Source organism: Nicotiana tabacum, chromosome 18, assembly GCF_000715075.1.
Source record: "Nicotiana tabacum cultivar K326 chromosome 18, ASM71507v2, whole genome shotgun sequence".
NCBI lineage: Eukaryota > Viridiplantae > Streptophyta > Magnoliopsida > Solanales > Solanaceae > Nicotiana > Nicotiana tabacum.
This window is the reverse complement of record NC_134097.1, coordinates 157,296,284-157,310,993: the sequence shown is the minus strand read 5'-3', so window position 1 is coordinate 157,310,993 and position 14,710 is coordinate 157,296,284. Positions and strand designations below refer to the sequence as shown.

General features: G+C 34.6%; 1 protein-coding gene across 1 annotated transcript; it reads left to right on the top strand.

The window, feature by feature from the left end:
- The first annotated feature begins 4,982 nt into the window (after nt 1-4,982).
- LOC107794662 (glucan endo-1,3-beta-glucosidase 4) lies at nt 4,983-14,603 on the top strand. The gene is made up of 9 exons (XM_016617177.2): nt 4,983-5,167; nt 6,593-6,732; nt 6,960-8,207; nt 9,047-9,074; nt 9,163-9,307; nt 11,222-11,435; nt 12,563-12,636; nt 13,909-14,056; nt 14,303-14,603. The coding sequence occupies exons 2-9, from the start codon at nt 6,669-6,671 to the stop codon at nt 14,398-14,400; spliced, it is 2,019 nt and encodes a 672-aa protein (XP_016472663.1). The 5' UTR covers nt 4,983-5,167; nt 6,593-6,668; the 3' UTR covers nt 14,401-14,603.
- Nucleotides 14,604-14,710: the final 107 nt, after the last annotated feature.

Below are 14,710 nucleotides of genomic sequence, written 5' to 3'. Positions count from 1 at the left end.
CCCTTTCAAAATTACATATACTTTAAACACCCTTAATGAATTTTCTGGTTCGCCAGAGCTCCATTAAATTTATAATAAAGACAAAACAAATAGCTCAAAGTATAACGGATGATTTTAGTTGTTCACTAGTTTGAGTTGTATTAGAGAGGAAAATAATCATTATAAGTTGTCACGACATATTTTTTGGCTTATGTTGCTTGTCACTGATCTATTATCTATTGTCTATTGCTTATTTTCTTCTTTTGAGTCGAGGATTTTTCAGAAATACCCTCATTTACCCTAGGGCTGTGTATGGATCGGACTTAGCATATTTCGAATTGAAATTTCTGATTTCGAATTCTATAAAATGCAATTCGAATTTCGATCCGAATTAATATTGGATCGGATCGAATTTTAAAGTTTAGATCGGATAAATAATTCGGATTTTGGATCGGATTATTCGTATTATTAAGGCTATTGCTAAGCTAATTAGCTAATGCATCTGCCTTATCTGCTTCTTCGGTGTTATGTGCTAATACAAATATCTCTTTGCTTTTTTATCACGCCCAACTATGCCTTATAAAAAGGACAAGCGGTCGTTGCAAATATAATCCGGTTTATAAGTCCGGAGTCGAATTCCACAGAGAACTAAAGCTTAGCTACAGTTGTTCACTATCACCAAGAATACAAGCTTGAACAATTATTAACTTATAGATATTAAGATTCTTGTGTTCTGATGATAGGCTATAATTGCATATTTTAGTCAATTATTACACTCTAATTTACTGCACTTTAGTTGAGTTTGCGCTTTAATCGCTAGTGTTTTGCACTAACTGTGTGTTTTATGCCTTGTAGGAGTGATTTCGAGCTATATAGATGTTATAAAATGAATTCAAGTAATTTGGATCTTTGAAGTCTGAGTGAAAGCCCAAGGAATTAAGCCGGGATCAACGGATGATAAAGCAACAAAACGAAGACTCGAGTAGGCATATTGTGTACTGTCTAGTAAAATACACATAACTTTTTGCTCAGAACTCCATTTGGGCTCCACAATATATGGTTGGAAAGCTAACTCAAAGGGCTACAACTTTTATGTTTTACGGGTTTTCAAATTCCAAACGGAACAGGGTGAAAAGCGCGGTAGAAACCGCGACCGCGAAGCTGAGGCGGGCTGAGGCAGTATACCTGCCATATACCGTGGTTGACCGCGGCCGCGGCAGTCCAGACGTGAAATATTGTCCTTTTTCGCGTAGGAGAAGGTATAATTGTTTGGGTCCGACCCTACTTGGTATATATACACGGAAAAACAGTATTTTTAAGTGTTGGACACACTTTTGACATAAAAATTAGACCTAAGGAGGCTAAGGAGAACTAGGATTCGACCTAAGGAGTCAAGAACACAATAGGAGCAAGGCGGGAAATTTTTCAACGAGTTTTTCCTTCCTCTTCCTATTTTTCATTGTTGGTTATGATTTTTAGTATTGTAGTTTACATACTATTATGAATAGCTAAATTGTTATCTAGAGTTTTGATAGAACCTTTTGTAGGATAAATTCTTGTTATGCTTTTATATAATTGAGCCGTTGGATTTCTCTACTTGTTCAACTACGTGTTTATTGTTGTTGATTGAATGGCCATCGATTGACTGTACCTATTTATTATGTGTTGCTTGAGAAAGGTTACATATTTAGGTGATTGTTGAACAACGTCACTCCTAATGTATGTGAGAAATCGATACAACAGGTTTAAAGGTAGGTTTAGAAATAACAAAGTCTTGATGTGGTCATAATGAGCGGTTAGATAAAGCCAACTAGCATAGTTCGAGAGAATATGTCTAATTAATTGTTGTAGTTGCTCGAGAGAGAATTACGACACCTAAAGTGCTCACGATCAGTAGAGAATACATTGGCGAAATTGTAGGGAATATAGCTAGAAGGATTCCGACAATTGGGAAAATCATAACTCTAGACCTCTTTAATTTAGTCTCCAACCATTTATCTCGTTAGTTGATAATTTTACCGTTTTCTAGTATTTGCTAGTTAATTAGTTAGAAATATAAATATCAATCTTTATAACTTAGAAAATTGTTCAAACTTGTCTTTTTAGTGATATTAAACAGATATAGCTAAGCCTTGGTTCCCTGTGGGATTCGACTCCGGACTTTTAGACCGAATTATATTTGCAGCGACCGCTTATCCTTTTTAGGATTAGAGTTGGGCATGATCACTAACTAACTAACAAATTAAAATAATAAATTAACACTAAAAATACTACAGGTTGAAAACAAAGATTAAGGAAGTCTAGAGTTATGATTTCCCCAATTATCGGAATCCTTCCCGCTATGTCTTCTATAATTTCGCCTAAGTATTCTCTACCGATCATGAGCGCTCTGCGTGTTGTAATTCTCTCCCGAGTAATTACGACAATTTACTAGACATACTCTCCCGAGTTACGCTAGCTGGCTTTAATTACAACTCACTTAGATCGCACCCAAGGTTTCGTTATCCCTAATCCCACCTTTAAACCCTTAGTTATTGATTCCTCACATATGTCGGGAGTGATGTTGTTCAACAACTACCTAAATATGCACTCTCTCCCGAGTAATACATACTAAATAGACACAGCTAATTGAGAGCCCTTCAATCAACCACAAGAATAATATAGTTGAACATATAGAGAAAATACTACGGCTCAATTATATAAAAACACAACAAGAATTTATCATACAAAAAGTTCCATCAAAACCCTAGATAACAAATTAGCTATTCATAATAGTATGTAAAACTACAATACTAAAAGTCATAACCAACAATGAAAAATAGGAAGAGGAAGAAAAAACTCGTAGAAGAATTCCCCGCCTTGCTCCTATTGTGTCTCTGTCTCCTTAGGTCGAATCTGTGTTAAAAGTATGTCCAACCTCTCAAAATACCATTTTCCATGTGTATATACCAAGCAGGGTTGAGCCCAAACAATTATACATTCTCCAATGTGAAAAAGGACAAGTTTCCAGGCCTGGACTAGCGCGGGAGCGCTAGTGACCGCACATATTAACAAGTGCACTGCCTGTGTCCGCGACCAGGTCCGCAATCGCGGGTTCGATCGCGTTTTTCACCCTGTTTCTTTTGGAATTTTGCAAAAATGTAAAATATGAAAGTTGTAGCCCTTTGATTAGCTTTCCAACAATATATTATATAGTCCAAATGGAGTTCAGAGCAAAAAGTTATGTGCATTTTACTAGACAGTGCGCAATATGTCTACTCGATTCTTTGTTTGTTCTAACTATCATCCGTTGACCCCCCGAACACGATCCCGATTTAATTCCTTGAGCTTTTACTTAGACTTCAAAGCTCCAAATCACTTGAATTCATTTCATAACATCTACATAGCTCGGAATCACTCCTACAAGGCATAAAACACACAATTAGTGCAAGACACTAGCGATTAAAGCTCAAACTCAATTAAAGTGCAGTAAATTTAAGTGTAATAAGCGACTAAAATACGTAATTATAGCCTATTATCACTTTTCCCTTTTATTAGCATTGCATCTCTAAGAACATATTTCTCTGGAGATTCGAGTTATGCCTTTGAGTTGCAAAACTCTTACTTATATTTTTTTTGTAGAAGAGGCAATACAACAAGAAAAATTCATGTTTCTACAATTATGAGGGTACTATAGTGCCAATGTAGCAAAATCCAACCATTGTAAATGTAATAAATTGGAAGAAGATGTAAAAGAAGTACTGGCTATCCGAAATTAAAGTTTAGTATTTATACATGCCCTAATAATTTCGGATTTCAAATTGGATCGGGTTAAAATTATATCAATTCGAATCCGATCTGGATATCGTAAATTTTAATAAACATAATCCGAAATCCGAAATTGAGCGGATCGGTTCGGATTTAGGATATCCGATCCAAATGCACAACCCTACTTTACCTTTTTGGGGTAAAGGTAAGGTCTGCGTATACTCTTGTCTCTCCGGACATAATTTATAAAATTTTACTGAATTGTTGTTATTGTTATTGTGACAAACATAAATGATAGAACGATACTGCTGTAACATAGAAATGGACTTTATATATCACAATCTGGTGTTGTCTATTATGTTCTTTTATTGTTGTTTTTGTGTTTGAATTCTAAGAGCCCATACCTCCAAGTCCTTAGTACACACATGCTTAGTTGGCTTCAACTAAAGGAAAAAGATAGGAATCTATTCATAAATACTCAATCATTTTACCACATTCTTATACTATAGACTTTTCATTTTCTCTTGTTTTTTTTCCTCAACCTGAAATTATTGAGGCCCTTTCTTTTTACTTTATTTTAAGTTTAAGATAAAAACATTTATCCCCCATTTGTTTAATCAAATAAATAAAAAAGAAAATAAAACAAAGAGGAATTTAAGGGAATGTACCACTAGATTGTGTTAAGCTAGACATAAGGCGAAAATCTCGATATGTCTCAAAATCTCTGTCCCCAGATCTCAAGAATCTTTAAGATCTAGAAAATAAAAAAAATGCAAAAAGAAAAACCTTTTTTTCTTTTACTTTTTTGTGCCTTTTCCATATTCCAAGAAATTTATATTTTTATTTCATCCATCTAAAGACAAGTAAAAAAACAAAAAATGGTAGTACACAGTATCTGTAAAGTTCTAGAGTTGAGATTAGCACAAGCTCTACATTTAAGGTCTCTTTATACTTTCTTGTCATATAGTATGAAAAAAATAATCTTTTTATTGAGGATATGTACAATGACATGAATAAAATAATTTGTTTGGTTCATAGTGTACGCGGGTGTTTTTGTTTTTTATATATTAGTAATAGTTTTAAGGCTAAAGATTAAATCTTTAAGCAAGATGGTTAATGGTATTTAGCAATAATTACTTATGTAGTAATAAATGAACAGCTCATTTTGGGGTACTGAAGTTACTACAGTAGACTAGTGTCCTGTGTTGTTCCAGTTTCCTTTAGGTAATTTTATGACCACTCATTCCTTTGTTTTTGTACCTAAAGTGAAGAGAAGTTAAAGGGGTTTTCAGTTTTTTCTTGAAAATTTGTTTTTGGGTTGACAGCTTTGTCTCTAAACTGTCTGTGTTTTACATTTGACTGTTTGAGTTTACTAACTTTTATAGGATCTTGGTTAGTAGATTTTCTTTGTTTGCTTCAGTGGAGCAGAAGTTCAATTAAGGTACTTTATTTCTTGTGTTTTTTCTTCTGCTTCTTCATTAATGCTTCTGTTTGAAATGTTGTGTGTTTAAAAGCAGTTTTGAGATGTGGGGTTTTGAAGTTGAGGCTAAATTTGTAAAGGGTTTCTTAATCTTTTAATATTTCTTGGATTTTGGTGTTGTCTATGCTTTTTAAGGTGTTAGATAATGTTAGTTTTTGATAAAGTTTAGTTCTTTGAACACTGTTTTTGCTCTTATGAGAGTGAGTGTTTTGTGGTTTTGAACACTGTTTTTGGTCTTATGAACTGATAAAGCACAATATCTTAATCAATGCTACCTCTGTAGTGACATTTTCTGTTGTTTTTAAACTACCCTGAAGTGGACTAATAAGTACATGACACTATTTGTGTACCAAGAATTAGATAACTGAAACTGAAATGTCAAATATTTGGGGAATCCTGTGATCTATTATTTAGGAAAACCAGCATTCTAAACTGCCAAAAGTTTGAATCTTTTGTTAGGTCTTTGTTTAATGAATTAGACTGCATTAAGTGCTGGTCTTTTGCTCTGGAGTTGTCACTGCTGGAAATCTGGATTCGCTAGACAGTAGACATCCTTTAGTGGAATAATATGCTAAGATTTCTTGTGTTATGAGAGTGTGCCTTCCTTTTTCTTATTGCTGGGGGTGGGACTGGGAATATCGTGTATATTCTTCTGGACTTCTAGTAGATTGCTATTACTACCTAGAGTTTAACTGCTTTCTTGGCTTCGGTCTTTTTTTATCTTGCTGTTGTTCCTACTTGTTGCCATTACTTTTTTCATCCTTTTTCCATCCGAGGGTCTATCGGAAATAGCTTGTCTGCCCTTCCAGGGTAGGGGTAAGGCTGTGTACATCTTACCCTCCCCAGACCCCACTTGTGAGAAATCACTGGGTTTGTTGTTGTTGTATTATTCTTCTAGTAGAGTTCATGTTTGTTATACAAAATCCCATGCTCTAGGCACAGTCAACAAGCTGGAGAGAAAAGAGTTCTATTATCACTCTTGAGCTCCTCGCACGTCTATACCTTGTTTCATATTCGTTTGGTGGGTTCTCTAATTCCCGGTTAATGCTATTAGGAGAAACCCAATGATGTAGAAGGTAACCGTTAACTAATGTTAGAGCATCTATTCCAAAGTTTTTTTACAGTGGTTGAACTCTCTTAATAAGAATTCTGCCTTTGATGGATATAGTTAAATTTATAAAAGTCTTCACTTTTTGAATTTCTTTGCTCATTTTTAGATATCTTGGGCCAGTTTTATTGGGGAGAAGTGTTTTGCCTGTTAGGTTTTGCATTTCTGTTTATATTTGGAGTTAATAATCGACCTACATTTTTGAGGCAGTCATACTTCCGAGTTCATCTTTCTTTTCAATGAAACTCGCGTTAATTTTTGTACTCTATTTCCTGTAGAACCTCTTGACAAACCTCGTCTGAAGCAACAGTGCAGGCCGATTGATACTAGAGTTATAAATTTTGGATACTTCTGATGATGCTCAAACCGTGGCTTGCGATATCCATACTATTTTCTTTCCTCATCTCAAATGTAACAGGTAATGCTTTAAGTTTCTACTTATCAGCATAATAATCTAATATTTGTATGGTGATTCAGGACATTGGTTACTTGATTATGTTCTTAGTTGTTCCTGTTTTTTGTGTTTTGATTTTCTGTTGTTCATGTGATTCATTTGTAATAGGATCCAACAGCTGAGCTTTTTACGTATTGTCCTTGATTTGATTTGTTTGGAGTTTTAATGTGTATGTTATTTCAAAATTGTAGGTGCATTTGTTGGAATAAACATTGGCACCGATGTTTCAAATTTACCGCCAGCTTCGGATGTGGTTGCACTCCTCAAAGTTAATCAAATAACTCATGTGCGCCTATTTAATGCTGATGCTCATATGTTGAATGCGTTAGCCAACTCTAGTATCGAAGTTATTATTGGTGTTACAAATGATGAAGTCTTAGGGATCGGAGAATCTCCATCAGCTGCAGCTGCTTGGGTAAATAAAAATGTAGCAGCTTACATGCCCTCTACAAATATTACGGCTATTGCCGTGGGTAGTGAAGTTCTCACCGCAATCCCAAACGCTGCACCGGTTTTGGTTCCCGCTATGAATTACTTGCATAAAGCATTAGTGGCTTCACAACTTAATCACCAAGTAAAAGTTTCAACCCCGCAATCTATGGACGTGATTGCTAGGGCATTTCCTCCTTCCACTGCCACTTTCAATTCTTCTTGGAACTCAACAATCTTCCAGATCCTTCAGTTTCTAAGAAACACAAACTCATACTTCATGTTGAATGCTTATCCATATTATGAATACGTGCACTCCGATGGAATCTTTCCGATTGAATATGCTCTTTTCCAACCACTCTCCGCAGTGAAGCAAATTGTTGACCCAAACACCCTGTTTCACTATGTAAGTATGTTTGATGCTTTAGTTGATGCTGCATACAACTCTATAGCAGCCCTCAACTTTTCCGATATCCCAATTGTTGTGACCGAGACTGGTTGGCCGTGGGATGGTGGTGCCAATGAGCCTGATGCTTCTAAGGAAAATGCCGAAACATTTAATAATAACCTGATTCGGCGTGTTTCAAATGATACTGGCCCACCTAGTCAACCAAAAAATCCCATTAACACCTTTATTTACGAGATGTTCAATGAAGACAAAAGACCTGGACCGATATCGGAAAGAAGCTGGGGTATCTTTTCTACAAATGGGAGCGAGATTTATTCCCTTAGCTTGGGTTCCTCGGCCGGTATTTCAGACAATTCTACTGCAGTTTTCTGTATAGCGAAAAAGGGTGCAGATGAGAACAAACTGCAAGATGGAATTAACTGGGCTTGTGGCCAGGGACATGCTAATTGCAGTGCAATTCAATCTGGACAGCCTTGTTATTTTCCAGATACGTTGCAAAATCATGCTTCTTATGCGTACAATGACTATTATCAGAGAATGCGAAGTCTTGGTGGAACATGCGATTTTGATGGTACAGCAACAACGACAACACAAGATCCAAGTAAGTTACCATAGTTGGTGTTTTAGTATGTATTTTCTTTTTTGTCTTTACAATGAGTTCGGAGAGACTACTGACTCTTTTCTTTAGTTATCTTGTCCTTTCTCGTCACTTTTATTATGGCTACATTAGATGAATGACATTACTTTTTTTCAAATGTTTGTGTATGAGATATGGTAGTGGAGCATTGCTTATTTTGCAAAGTTAATCAACTTATATCTATTTAATTTCTTACAGATGTGGCAACGGTTCTCTAAGTTTCTACACATTGATTAAAATGCAAAGTATGCGTTTGTACAATATTGCAAAATGCTTCTAGCCGTATATTTCTAAATAACATTTCAACATGCCGTCTCTGTATTTTAGTCTACATGAAGCTCTTTTGCTCTTTCGTTTTCTTTTTCTTTCTTTTTTCCCCTTTTGGCCCCTTGTCCGGATCACACTTGCAAAATCGTCGATAATGATCTAGACGACAACAACAACAACAACCCAGTAAAAACTCACAAGTGGAGTCAGGGGAGGGTAGAGTATACGCAGACCTTACCCTATCCCAAGGGGTAGAGAGACTGTTTTCGATAGACCCTCGCTCAAGCAGACGAAAAAGACAATATATCAGTACCAACAGTAGAAAGCATAGAAATAATAACAGAATCATAAGTACTAGAAAATAGATGAAAAACGATAGCACTAACACGTAAGAAAGGCTCGGTGCTATGAAAGATAATGATCTAGACAATATGCATTGAAATCGCAACCCTTTTCATCCTCTGTGTATGTTATCAGAACCACTTTTTTGCTTTCTTACCTAAAGCTTGACTCATTTGATGGTTATCCTTGTGCAGGTTCCAAAACATGTAAATTTACAGGAAGGTGAGATTACTAAACTAAGTATATGTGTGCATGGTAAATTGCAAAAATATTGCTTCTCTGTGCTAAATTGCTTTCTTTTATTCGATAGTTCGACTCCAGGTGGGCTGTTTCCTCCGGCAGCATTTGGACCTATCAGTCCGACTTCTCAGGGTCCAACGATTCGAGCAACTGTTATCGTGTATACATTGGCTGTATTTTCTGCTTTGTTGATGCTTGATGTGAATGTGCATTTTGTTTAATAGCTTCTTTAGAAGTCAGTTCTTTGCCTTTTTGATTCCCTTGTAGTTTGCAGGAAAATTGAACCATTTCAGTAGTCAGTTTAGATGATTGATATCTGTCTCTGACACCAACCAGATGATTGAAATTCATTTTTTGATATTTATCCTTGTTGATGAGATCCACTTTAGTCATGTTACATGTTTACTAAATTTTAGGGGTGGGCAGCTCAGATTGCATATGAAAATTCGGTTTAGATTTTCTGTTTTCGAATTGAAGAAATTGACAATCCGGATTGGATCCAATTTTTTAAGTTCTATTTTGGTTTGGATAATTTGTATTTTGGGTTTTGAGCTTGTAAGTTGAGATGTTTCTTCTTTTTACAAAAATGAATATCCGAATGAAATATTCATGTTAAATTGCCTGAAAATTCCTCATTCTCACCATAATCATCTAACTGAAGTATTCAAGTAATGAAGTTATTATAAAAAAATAAAATACAATAGAGACATTAATAAGCCCGATAAGAAATAGAAATGGTAAAATTATGTCCAAATAAAAAGTATTCTCACATTAGCATAGTAATTGATATTGAATATATGAGATAATATTTAATAGCTAGCGTGTTATTTATTATTATTGACATATGGATAATGGGGTAAATTTTTCTCTTACTCCCTCTTCTATCTTACTTTCTAGTCGAAATTTCTTTGGGGCATAAAGTATAAGAATTTTGAATTTTCGAATATCCAAAAAAGTCGAAGTACTAAATCCAATGTTCAGTGCGAAATCCAATAATTTTAAAAGTTAAATTTAAAATTCAATTCGTAATTCGAAAATCTAAACAAAAAATTCAAAAAATTTGGATTTCAGGTTTGTCCACCCTTACTAATTTCTAAGAGTCTTTTAGTCATGTAGGAGATCTATATGCTTTTTAGTATTTTATTTTGTATAACACTAGTCGGTCGAGTTTAATCGATAAATATACTTCTGAAGGCATAAGTTTGGCCAAACAAAATTATTATAGAAAGATAATAAATGTCATGTGAAAATATACATTAGATATACTTATTGACTTGGTCTATGTACCATAATATTTTTTAAACAACAATTATTTTTGGTAATTCTCCAAAGAATTATGTATGCCAAGCAATAAACTATGGAGTATTCTCTTTCATCTTTTCTTTTTATAAAATTTTAATTAAATCATTGTCAAAATCCCCCAATGCTAGCAAAAAATTCGTGTTCTTCCCTAATATGTCTAGGGACAAAATTAAAGCCTCATTTGAAACTCAAAACGAGTCTAAGTACCAAATTGTCTACTACTAAAAAGAAAGAGTTTAACATTTATATACATCCTTAATTTATACTTAAAAGATAATTGTCAAAATGTAATGATCCATAATTTGTTACAATAAGTTAAAATATAAGTAATTGGGAAAACTTAGAAGATAATATTTAAACCACGAATATGCATTATTCCTTGTGAATTATTGCATATATAGGACCCATTTGGACATAGATTTTCAAATATTTTTTGAAAAAACTGATTTGGGTGAAGTTTGATTTGAAATTATAAATGTGATTGAACATGAATTCTGGAGTAAGTTTTGACATGTTAATTTTTTTTAGCTAAAAAGTCCTAAGTGGTTTATTAAAAAAATTTATTAAATATTTATAAATATCTAACCTATTTATTATTGTATATTAATTTGAGATTACGACATAAACTTATATATTTGAGATATTAAAAAGAGATCTTAAGCTATATTTGGGATTTGGAATTTTGATAAATCAACATCTCTCAAAAAGACATATATTTGATTTTTTTTTTTTTTTTTTGGAAAAAAGCTTGCAAAAACTTATGGCCAAACACCTACATAATGTGTATAGAAGCAGAAAGCAATCCACTTCGATAGACTGAGAGATAATCTTCAATGTACGGCGGAGCTCCGTCGGGCGGAATAGGAATCGGTAGTAGTAGTGGAGGAAGAACATGGCCGTCGACGACGTCGGTGTCTAGTTCCGGTAAGAGAATACAGAAGGAAATGACTGAACTAAGCATAGAGGCACCACCAGATTGTGCAGCTGGGCCTAAAGGCGATAATCTTTACCATTGGGTTGCTACCCTCTTCGGCCCACCTGGTCAGTCTTCTATTCCCCTCTCTTTGTTTAGCTACAAGGAGTTAATCTTTCTTTTTCTTGTGGATCAGTATTACAAAGTGTTGATTTTTTTTTTTTGAAGGATTATACTGTGAAGTGTTAGGGTTTGAAGCGTAAAGTTGGATACTTAGTCCCCTTTGGGCATAAGTACTATTATACAGTATTTGCAAACTTGCAATTCAGTATTTTAGAATTTGCACATAGTGAACTTCAAGAGAAATATTGAAATAGTTTTTTGAAGGTATATTTCAAGTGAAATGCTGGTTTCGGCTCATATATCTGTTTTTTTAAGTGAAATTCGCGTCCAAACACAATTGAACTTCCACAAAAACTATTCATTTTAACTTCAGCTTGAAATTCGAATATCGTCCAAACGGTAATACTCAAGTCCAATTTAAGTGTGTTGGATTGACTTAGAGTAGATTGACCAATTCGGTGTTGAAGTGTGTCACTCCATCATTTAGAAGATAAACGATGCTTTTATTTATTTATTCATGTGTGTATTATCACTTACTCTCATGATTTTTCCGAAAAAAGAAAAAGAAAAAACTCCAAATCCTGTGTGGCCTGATTCTTGTAGGGGCCAAGCACATGGAGATACTTTTTTTGTTAATGAGTCGTGGTGAGACTTGAATCCAATAATTATTTAAATCCTTCACGGCAAGGTACTCCATAAGCTTATTTGTTGAATTGGCCTGATGATGTATAACACGTAGGTCGAAACCTTACTGTTAATGTATCTTGAATCTCTAAATAATAGGAAATGAAAATGCTATTTCTGATGAAAGTGATTATTGTATTCTTCATGTTGATGTGGCTGTGCTTATTGTCTGGTTTCTTTTAAAGCTGGCTAAATATACATTTTGTTTTTGCAAACTGAGTGCTGCTACAAGTGCTTCTTTGAATTCCATGGCAGCTCTAAATATGCTCGGGATAACAATTTTTTAGCACTTGGTTTATTTATTGGGTTTACATGAATTTGGGTTTTTAAGTTTGATTGTATACTTCTGCTTGATTTTTGGATAATAGATAGATAATTATTTTTTTGCTTCGATTCACTGAAGAATTCCTGGTGCTTCACGGACTGAATATCTTCCTGTTTCTTGCAGGAACACCTTATGAGGGTGGAATATATTTTCTCGATATAACCTTCCCTTCTGATTATCCATTTAAACCTCCAAAGGTATGTTGAAGAATATGCCTTAGTGAATGTATTGTGCATATAGTGTTGTACCTTTTTTTAAGCAAGGCATCTATTGTTCTATTTTGTCTGAATGAAAAATTTCCAATATTTTCCAATAAAAAGAAACTCTGTCTTCTGATATAAATGTTAAATCTAGTACGGGCTGCAAAGCCCTGCACAAAGCTTCGTGTTCACCCTCTTCTGATAAAATGTTTGCAGTGTACTTTCTGCTGAATAAAACTAACATAAGAAATGGTAACTGCTATTATAGAGAATTGCCTCCCATAAAATAGTCGCTTGATTGCTTCCCTTCCTTTATGAAAACTGTCACTTATGTTCTCTATTTTTGGGTCATGTGTAAATGTATGAGCACTCTGGAACTTAATGCTCTTGATGAATCTTCTATATATTTCTTCACATGTTTGATGAAGGTATCACACAATAGCTGGACATTGATCTTTTAAAGATGTAAATTCTTTCATGAATCCTAAACATTGTTTCTGAGGACTTTGAGGTTGCCATGTCTTAAAATGGTAATTCAAATATTTTGGGTTTTCATGTTCTTTACCTGCAGAGTACCATCATGGTGGATAATAGAAGCTTCTTTAGCCATTATAATTCTGAGACAAAAGGTTACACACAGATAAGAATTCTAGGAAATTGTGCTGTGATGTTCGATTTGAGTGCTAAGTTTCTTGCTGGTGCATTCTTGTTTCTCCTGATTTATCTCTGTGTAAAGGCTGAAACTTGAGCTAATGATGATTTCCTCCGTACTTGTATAATCTTCTTTATGGTTTGTGTTTAAAATGATCAATCTGCATTATTGCTTGAAGAGGACAACAAAGAGAACGGCTGCGGAACCGGAAAATGAAGTGAATTATGCCATGAAACAAAATCATTCTCTATGCGACCAATTCCAGTAAATTCATAAATTAATGATAAATGTGCTTCTTCCTAAACTTTGGGTTGGTGTAGAATAAACGAGTAAAGTGAGGAATGAATTCCGTAAGATCTGGTATATGTATAGTTATTTTCACCTTTATACAGTACTATGCTTCTCAAGAACATAGTGTTTATTGTTTAATCTGAACAAAAGACATGGGTGCCTTCATTTGAAACATTTCCACTGCCAAATTCAGCCGATAAACAAAAATCATCTTCACACACTTAATAATATTTCTTGTTTATCAGCTGAATCTGGCGGTGGAAACATTCCCTGGAGATTATCTTTTAGGTCCCTTTTCTTTTCATTCTGACCTCAAGCTTTTGCAGGTTGTATTCAAAACTCGCATATATCATTGCAATGTTGAGCCTTCTGGAAATGTTAGCTTGGACATCCTAACAGATAACTGGAGTCCAGCATTAACAATCTCGAAAGTACTACTTGCTCTGAGATCAATGTTCACCACTCCAGAAACCTGTAAGTTCGTATCCTATCCGCAGTCCTTTGCCCTCTCTCAACCGAAGTAAAATAGACAAAAATATGTTAATTTTATGAGAAAAAAATGCATAACAAAAGGCACATGTATTGTTTGATGAAAGCGCTTACAGGTTCATGCTGGAAGTCCTTCCAATTATTTGGTTTCAATGGGCTAACTATATGAATATAATAACCACCTTTTTTCTGCATTCTGATGGTAGTATCTTTTGATCCTGATTCTTGCAGATAAGCCAGTTGTTCCTGGTATTGCACACTTATACTTTGAAGATAAAGCCAAACATGATGAAATAGCTACAGAATGGACACTGCGATTTGCAAGGTGAAAAAAATGAATTCAATGTGGAATTTTCTTAACAAGTTCTGGTCAGCCCCCTGCTTAGTTTGAAATTCTCCCTAGCTTTACTAGTTAACAGACAATGAGGAGCTGTTGTAGACTTGTAGCCGATATTTAAACTTAATGCCTGTATATAGATAAATTAGACTTACCAATCAAAAAAATATATAGATAAATTAGACTTCCGGTAGCTAATTTTTCAACTTTTCGTTGAGCCCAGTGGCCTTATTTGTTTTATTTGATTTGTTCATTTCTTCACACTGCTTCATTTACAAGTCCTTAAGGCTGAATCAATGGAA